This window comes from Crocodylus porosus, unplaced genomic scaffold (genome assembly GCF_001723895.1).
Source record: "Crocodylus porosus isolate Cpor-Errol unplaced genomic scaffold, CroPor_comp1, whole genome shotgun sequence".
Classification (NCBI taxonomy): domain Eukaryota; kingdom Metazoa; phylum Chordata; order Crocodylia; family Crocodylidae; genus Crocodylus; species Crocodylus porosus.
The window spans coordinates 36,868,603-36,877,561 of NW_017728949.1; the positions used below are offsets into that span (position 1 = coordinate 36,868,603).

The 8,959-nt window shown below is 43.5% G+C and overlaps 1 protein-coding gene across 3 annotated transcripts in view; it reads left to right on the top strand.

Moving 5' to 3' along the window:
- The window catches only part of CWC22 (CWC22 spliceosome associated protein homolog), a 78,196-nt gene that overhangs the window by 22,268 nt on the left and 46,969 nt on the right, over positions 1 to 8,959 (top strand). For all 3 annotated transcript variants that reach the window (XM_019554280.1, XM_019554278.1, XM_019554279.1), the window contains 5 exons: positions 1,379 to 1,547; positions 1,967 to 2,020; positions 5,341 to 5,476; positions 5,574 to 5,780; positions 5,901 to 5,963. In XM_019554280.1, coding sequence (XP_019409825.1) covers positions 1,379 to 1,547; positions 1,967 to 2,020; positions 5,341 to 5,476; positions 5,574 to 5,780; positions 5,901 to 5,963 — 629 coding nt within the window. The remainder of the gene's footprint in view (positions 1 to 1,378; positions 1,548 to 1,966; positions 2,021 to 5,340; positions 5,477 to 5,573; positions 5,781 to 5,900; positions 5,964 to 8,959) is intronic.

Here is an 8,959-nt window from a genome sequence, read left to right on the forward strand (position 1 = left end):
CCCCCCCACACTGAGGATCTATGTGCTGGGCATGTCCTCAAAAAATAATTGCACCTGATAAAATCCTGCCCAAATAAGGTCTTAAAATGCTTCCCAAAGATGTCTATGCTTGGGCTGATGGTCCTTAAGGGGGAGAGAGTTCCAGAACTGAAGAGCAGCTACCAAGAATGACCGCCCACATATCTTCATCATTATATTGTCCCTAATGAAAGGAGCAGGAGTATCTTGTTTTAAGTACTAGGTGCTTGGATAGACCATCTCATGAAAGATGAGATGGATACAAGTTTAGAATGTGTCCCCCTCCCCTTTACTTCTCTATCCAAGCAAGATTTTCTTAAGGAGATCCTAAATTCCTGGTGATGGAGTAAAACTTCAGGTGTCCAAGCCAGTCATTGCTCCACACCCTCGCACAAGATCTTCCTTAACCTTTTACTTATATTAAATGATATCATTCAGGTTGTGGCCATAGTAGAGAGGCTGAACAAGGTGGTTTCCAGGGTTTGAAACTGTACAAGACATGTTATAGGATATCCAACATGGACCTGCTGTGATTAGGCATGCAGTACCAGAGTACAGGCAGCTTCAGCAGCGTTTCTGAAAAATGTATCCATCTTGTATATCCGTAAAGTAGCCCCTTAAATCTCTTGTTCGCACATTATCCAAGCATTGCACAATTCCAGAGATCTCCAGTTCTGTTAGAGCTGCACTTGGCAAAACACAGGTCGGGTCAGTTCTCCTGACATTCTGAGATATAACTTTTGCGCAATTTTGTTGCTGCTTTGCAGTTCCTCACAAAGGACTTGTCCATCCCAGGTGGACAGTTGCTTGACAGAAGAAGAAAAGTTACCAATTTTGGAGTAGCTGCAGTTTTTTGAAATGGCATTTATAAGCATGTTCCTCAGTTTACTTTCCACCTTCTATTCCATGAGTTTTGTGTTAAGGAATTACCTGCTCAGCAGGAGACCAGCATTCCCTCTAAGCTGTGTGACCTGTGCGGCTGCGCAGGTGCACTCATGCCATGCATGCCACACAGCATGGAGGGAAAACTGCAGGCGACTAAGGCACAGTTGGATGTACTCTGTCCTTCATGCCCTCGGCGTACAACTTGTGGTTCAACAAGGCACGTGTGAGTACTGCTGGCTAAAAACGGCTGAATTTATGTGCCTGAGGTACATACATAATTTTGGAAAAAGTGCCCTTAAAGAGCTCCTGTTACTGTAAAGCAAGTAATTTCTCTTTAGTATGAAGGCCATTACTATACAAGGCTTCTTCTAACCACTTGGAACACAAATTATTGCAACATGTTGAAATAAACAAATTACTATATTTAATGATAACATTTGTTCTGATTCTTAAACTTGTGTCCATCTTCTTACAGGGGATTGCTGGCTAGATCAATATTGCTTGCACAGAGTACCTCTCCTATCTTTACCCACGTTTATGCTGCACTTGTAGCAATTATCAATTCAAAATTTCCAAATATTGGAGAACTGATTCTCAGGAGGCTCATTTTAAATTTTCGTAAAGGATATCGCAGAAATGATAAGGTATGTAAGAAGAAATTTTGTAAAAACTTAAGAAGCATTATCCTAAAACTAATGGTCCTATTGGTTTGTTTCCAGTAGTGGTCAACAGTATATAGTTCAAACGAAGATCCAGTAACACTTCAGAACCTATCAGAAAGCACTAATTTGATGTGGAGTCCTGACCCCTTCTGTTGTCCATTCTGTGCACTGCAGCTTCAAGATTGACCCTTATAACTTTATTCAGTTAATGTAACAATAAGCTATTTGTTGTAAAAGGTGCAGTCCTTTTTATAATATTAAAATAATGGTGTCAGTATCTTGTCACAGTTGCCTCCAAAGGTTAATTGTGACTTACCCAATTGGCAGATTGCAACATTTTGTTGAGAACTTGTTCTGTGCACAGAGAAAATTCAATGTATAACTGTTTGTTCATTTTACAGCAACTTTGTCTAACAGCCTCAAAATTTGTTGCACACCTGATGAATCAGAATGTGGTAAGTTCCTTTATTTTTCTGATATGTTTTTGACACTGTGTCTGTCTTACAGTTCATACTTACATTTTAAGATGGGTAAAAATTAGTTTTTAATAACAGCTTTCTTTTAAAAGGGAATTTTTTCAGTCTATAAACAAGTAGCAGAGTACTCGCTAATGGAGAGAAATGGTGACTGCAGCTAAGGCTACATACACATGTTCAAACCATTCAGGAGAATTCTTCTGAGTTTGTTTTCTGGAGAGGAAAACTTACCTGTACAGAAGTTCAAGCTGAGAAACGGAGATCCTGCAGTGCTGCCCCTGGGCTGCTTGGGCTCCCTAGAACATGCACCTCAAATCACTTTGCAGGCTTCTTTTTCTTCCCAGCAACAGTAACATAGGTAAGGACACAGATCAGCACTGATTGTCTCTGGGACTGCCCCCCTGAGGAACTCTGTCTCAAGATCCCTCATCCATCTCTCTCTCCGCTGAGGCTTTGACAGAAGAGATCCTGAGCTTTTCTCCTCTTTTGTCGGGAAGCTATGCTTCCCAAAACAAAATGTTGCAGTTCCAGCAGGGGTCTGCCAGGTCAGGGAAGGGGGGAAGGGGTTGTCACATAAGGGGAAGGAGGGGGTAGGTCTGTGCCTGTCCCATGCACAGAGCTCTCCACCCTGAATCTTCCACACTGTGTTCCAGCCCAGCTGCAGCTCAGCAAGGATCTTCAGTTCCCAACACCTAAGTGCTTCAGTCAGGACTGGGGTTACCTGGGTACTGGAAGTGGGTTGGCTGGTTTTGGTCTGTCCTGAGTGGACAACAAACCATTGAAAACCAGGAGCAGAACCTGCCCCCCAAGTACTTCAGCACTGGGCTTTTCTAGCCCAAAGCACTTGGGGGACATGTTCTGGTCCCTGCTTGGCTGGGACTGACACATGCTTTCCCTGACCCTGTGGGAGCTGAAGGGAACAAAACACACTGGAATTCCAGGGGAATCCTAACAGTTTCTTTTGAACTCCTTTCTGTATAGATGTATAGTCTCCTGAGAGAGATTCTCCCAGGAGCCACTTCACTCAGGTTGTATCAAAATTATTTTTCTCCCAAAAAATAATTTTTTGGGGAGAAAAGTTCTGAACTTCTGTACATTCTTGGTTTCTCCTGACAACGTAGGGACTCTCCCTGAAGAAACTGAATATCTGTCCATAGTCTAAGTCTATGTACTGTATTTGCTCTAGTCTAAGTTGGTCCTGAATTTAAGATGACCCCTCTCCCCCAATAATTAGATTCTATATATGGAAAAAAAAATACATTTATTATAATTTACAAGGTATAGAATGTAATAACCAGAGGTTGTCTTAAATATGTCCCCTTCCCACTGCTAGGGAAAGGAGTGGCTGGGGGGGGGGGTCAGGTAGCCCCCTTGCCCTCTGCTTTCCCCATCCCACTTCTTCCCCCTACAGCCTTCCTGCCCTGTTCCCTGCTACCAACTTCCACCCCACCCCCAGCTCCCCACATTCTCTGCCCCTTTTCTCTTCCTTCAGTTTCTGCCTCTTTCCTTCCACTTCTACCCCACCTCTATGCCTGCTTATGCCAGATGCAGTTCAGACTCTGCTCTCTCTCAGAGCAATAGCACGTGGAAGTGCAGCCCTTGCTGGGCCATCTAGCAGTGGCAGTGCTACAGGGGATGAAGTTTCTGTGTGCTCCATGCCCAGGAGTGGTTCCAACCTGAGCTGGAGCCAAGCTGCACCTGATAAAGGGGGTTGGGGAGGGGCAGAAGCTGCAGAGTTCAAGGGGAGGGGTAGGACAGGGGGGTGCTGTGGGTTGGACTCTGGCCTCAACCTGGCCAGTGTCAGAGCTTCAATAATCCCCTCCCCACCATGTGAATCTAAGAATGAGACTTTTCTCCCCATCCTGATGTGAGGGGACTCATCTTAGATTTGAATCAATACAGTAATGGGGTCCTAATCTCAACAAGTGAGTCCCCTTATGAGGTAGACAAAATTAGATTTCTTAATTGCACCTGAAACAAATTGAGACCCAACTTTGCTATTTCTCTTCCATATCAGAGAGAGGTAGTTAACCATGTCAGTTTGAAATCGGGCAGAATGCAGAGTGCAGATGCATCTTAGATTAACTGAATCGGAGGTGCGTAAGCTTTTGTGAACAAGCACTTGTTTCACCAGATGCTATGAAACGACATGCTCAGAGCAGAGTATCAAATAGATCAGTGGTGCTCAACCTCTGGCCTGCAGGCCAAAGCTGACCCACAAGGTCATATCATCTAGCATAAGGGTCACCCCATGGGTCCAAAAATTTTGCAGCAGGGGAGCAGTAGCAGCATTAGTTGTTGTTCTGCTGCCAAATTTCCAGATCTGTTGGGAGCCCTATGGGCTGAATGATGTGGCCTTCTAACACTGCACTGCACTGGCTCTTGGGGCCAGCATTTTGGGATTGCAGGGTCAGTATGGCAAGGAAGGTTGAGCACTACTGAAATAGAATGGTTAGAATACAAAAGACAAGGACAGGAGTGGGGAGCAGTGCTGAGAAGGGCAAACAAGTAATAAACCCATAGAGACAAAGGAGTCACACAAGCTAATGCAGGTAATGGGCTAGGAATCCATAGTCCCTGTTTAGACTACTTAACAATACAGTCTGTGGATGATTTTTAGTTTCACAATTTCATATTACCTTTTATTGTCATGATAGGGAATTAGTTTGATAAATTCAATTTGTGTAACAGTTGATCTGATCCTGTGGGATAGTGAACAATCTCAGTTTACATCACTAGAGTATCTCAGAATCGGGACCATCCAGCACATTAGTTCCAGACTCTTTCAAATGATTTGTGCACAGGTGACGTGATTGCCCTTCAGTTCAAGTTTTATGTTGCCATTCAGGTTGGCAACTGATTCTTATTTTCCTCTTTTAGTAAGTTTGAATGGTAAAAGTACAAAGGAAAACATGTGGAAGAAAAGCTTTTTATACCTAAATGTTGTTTGGTGTTAGAATCACTTTTAGAATTGTATTAAATTCCTTTATTGCTGGGACAGATTTTCTTGGCTTATTTGTTTTTAATGAGGGTAGCAACACTCAAAATACTGGTAATGTTCAGTAAAAAGGCAGTGAAAATACAAAAAAACGGAACTTTTATTTGAAACCCTGCCTTCACGTTGTTTAACAATTCTTATAACGTCTCTTTTTTTCTCTCCAAATAAGTCACAAAATATAAAGGCTTTGGTCAGCTACTGTTTTATAGTAAAAATGAAATAAATACTGACTCCTTTCTGTAGAAACTTCAGAGTTTTGCTTTTTTCCTAAAAACTCTTACTGTTTATTTTCTCTCTTTAGGCTCATGAAGTTCTATGTTTAGAAATGCTTACGTTGCTTCTTGAAAGACCTACAGATGACAGTATTGAAGTAGCAATTGGATTTCTGAAAGAGTCTGGGCTCAAATTAACAGAAGTCTCCCCTAGAGGAATTAATGGTGAGTATAACCAGCTGAAACATTGACCTTTTTAAAATCTGTAGTATTTTTTATGATCACTTGTTCACTTTATACCTTTCTCTTCTTTTAACGAAAGCAATTTTTGACCGTCTTCGCCACATTCTGCACGAATCTAAAATTGACATACGTGTTCAGTACATGATAGAAGTTATGTTTGCTGTACGCAAGGATGGATTCAAAGATCATCCAATCGTTCCTGAAGGACTAGATCTAGTGGAAGAGGAGGATCAGTTTACTCACATGTTACCACTGGAAGATGACTATAATCCAGAGGATATTCTTAGTAAGTGAGAAATAAAAATTAACTTTACAGTACCAGTCTCTGTGAAAGTAAATTTAAGATGAAACCCACAATATTTTTTGTTTCTCCTTTTATTAAAAGTTTTTGTCTACCATTTTACAGATGTTTTCAAGATGGATCCTGACTTTATGGAAAATGAAGAGAAATACAAAACTCTTAAGAAAGGTATGCAAACCTTATATGTAACATATGATGGTGAGAACTAGTTCAGTTGGGACATGATAGGATAGCGTGCATAATGGGAATACTCTCATAGATAGATAGAACTTATTCAGGAACAGCAGGAATGGGGGGGAAATCAAGGTTGTGTTGCTCTGAATATGACATACTTATTCTGAGGTTCAGTCAGAGGTGGGAGATAGATCTGTTGCAAGTTTTTGGTTCAAGGTAAAACGAGAAAAGAACATCAAGGTTGATATCCTGGTGTGTGGCTACTGTAGACTTTCTGCAAGCCAGAAAGTGGAGGTAAATGAAGTTTTTTTTCAAACAATCAATTGAAATTTCCAGTGAGTAGGAGCTGGTGCCAATGGGGGACTTAAATTACCATGACAACTGTTGGTAGGGTAACAGCAGTGCAAAAGTAGTCCAGCAAGCTCTTTGAATGTGTTGGGGATAACTTTCCATTGCAAATGGTAGAAAAACTAACCAGGAAGCTCTTAAATTTCTGTTCACAAATAAGGAGAAATGTATTGAGACTGTGAAGACACAGGCAACTTGGGTGATTAGTGTGCATGAAATGATTCCAGTTTGAGATCCAGAGGAAAAGAAGATGAGAAAAAGCCCTGGGCTTCTGAAAAGCAGACTTCCATAAGATCACGGAGCTTATGGGCAGAATCCCTTGGGGGGCAAGTTAAAGAGGAACATGAGTGCAGGAAAGCTGGTTATACCTTAAGGAGCCCATCTATATTAAGGGCACAAGAGCAAGCTATCGTGATGCAAAAGAAAGATAGGAAATGCAGTTAGGCACTGGCCTGTTTAAATGGCAAACTCTTCAATGACTTGAAGCTCAAAACTGACAAAAAGTGAAACATGGTCTTATTATGAGGGATGAGTATAAGAGTATCACAGACATGCAGAGAGACTATCAAGAAGGCCAGAAACCAAACTGAGGCACTTTCTTGGTCTTCCAACATACGTGTAAAGTGCTTTTTTGGTTGTCTTTTCTGTTCCATGCTAACTGTGTGTCCTAGTGAACAGGGAGAAGAATCTAATCAATGATATGGAGACAGCTAAAGTATTTATTTCTTTTTCTTACATCTGTCTTCTTGGAAAAGGTCAGCTACCAGATGACGTGCAGTTGACAGCTAGGGTAGGGAAAGAAATAATCAGCCTAGAGTAGGTTAGAGACTACTTAGAAAAACTGGATGTTTTCAGGTCAGCAGGACTAGAAACGATTTATTCTAAGGTAGTCAAGAAATTTGACTGAAGTAATATGATTACTCATGAAGGTTGAGCTGGGGCCTTCATGACTGGAAAAGGGTAAATATAGTGCCTATCTTAAAATAAAGTAAGAGGAGGAGATTAGAAGAAAAATGTGAGAATTACAGACTGATCAGTCTGGATTAATCTATGAACTCGATACCCAGAGTGTGGATCATGTAATCTGTTCCTTAGTCCCTGTGGGATAACCAAATGATCAGGAACAGTCAGCCTGGGTTTGTCAAGAGTTGAGTCATGCTTGACCCATCTTATTTCCTTCTGTGGAAAAGTATGAATGTAGCGGGAGCAGTGACTGTATACCTTGACCAAAGTGTTAGGCATTGTTCCCCATGACATCGTTTCCTTGTCTTGGTGATGAGAAAGTCCAGAATCTAGATGATGCTAAAAGATTGGATTACTGTGTCCAGAAGGTAGTCATCAATGATTTGGTGTGTAATTGAGAAGAGGTATTAAATTGTGTTTCCCAGGAGTCTGTCCGGGATAATATCTTAATTAAATTATTTGAAGGATGGAATTGAGTACAGAATTTGTAAATTTGCAGATGACACCCACATTGGGTGGAGCTGAATACCCTTTGGAGCAGGAGTAGGCGATTATTTGGGCTGGAGGGCAACTTCATGAGTTTTGGTGAGCTGTTGAGGGCCACAAGCATGCGTGCAGATGTAGACATGTATACACACAAGCTCCCTGCAACTTTTTCCATGCACCCCATCCCCCTCAGGAGCCATGTCAGCTACTCAGGGTGCACCCATGTGGACAGCACATGGGAACACAGCACAGCAGCAGCCCAGCCTCATGCCAGGGACCTAGAGTAGGGGAGGGGATTTAGGGAGAAGGAGGCTGGGAGCCACAGATTATCCAGGCCCAGCCAGGCCAATGCTACACTGCGTTTCCCTCCCCCCACCCACCACTTCTTTCTGCACCCAATCCCCTGCCCAGAGTCCCTGGCATGCATCTGGTTTGGGCCAGTGCTGCACTGTGCACGATGTTTTGGGTCACATGGGAGCAACTGGTGCAGTTCCTGCACAGCTCAACCGCATGCCAGAGACTTGGGGTTGGGCAGGAGCTGTGCCAGCCCACATGGTGCAGCCCAAAGCACCACATAGGAACACAGTGCAGTACCTTGTTAGTGGCACCCACACCTTATCCTGACCTGGATAACCCAGATAACTCTGGCCCATATAACCCATGGCTCCTGCCCCTCTTCCCCTTGAACTCCCTCCTCTGCCAGTGGAGAGGACCATACCTGAACTTTAGCTGTCGCTTGGGGGCAAGCTGTCTGGTCTGCAAATGGGTACAGGGTCAGAGCTAAATGAAGACCACTTCACCAGGCAAAAGCCTAGTGAGGAGCTGAGCACCCCCTGCCTTTAGGGCAAGGGCGGGCAATTGTTTTGAGTGGAGGGCCGCTTACCCAGTTTTGGCAAGCTGTCAAGGGCTGTATGGGTTGCCCCGCCCCCGTCTTAGGACCAGTGTCCTAATGTCTTAGGACTAATGTCTCAAGGCCAGTACTGGCGGGGCGCAGGCTGGCAGGAGACTGTGGAGCCGGGCTGGGCTGCACCAGCAGGAAAAGGGGGGAGCTGGCTCAGCTCCATAAAGTCTCTGCCGGCCAGGAGCCTGTACTCCTGCTGCCCTGCTCTGGGCCCTGCCGACACTGGGCCCAGGATGCCAGTGCATAGATTCATAGATTCATAGATGCTAGGGTCGGAAGGGACCTCAATGGA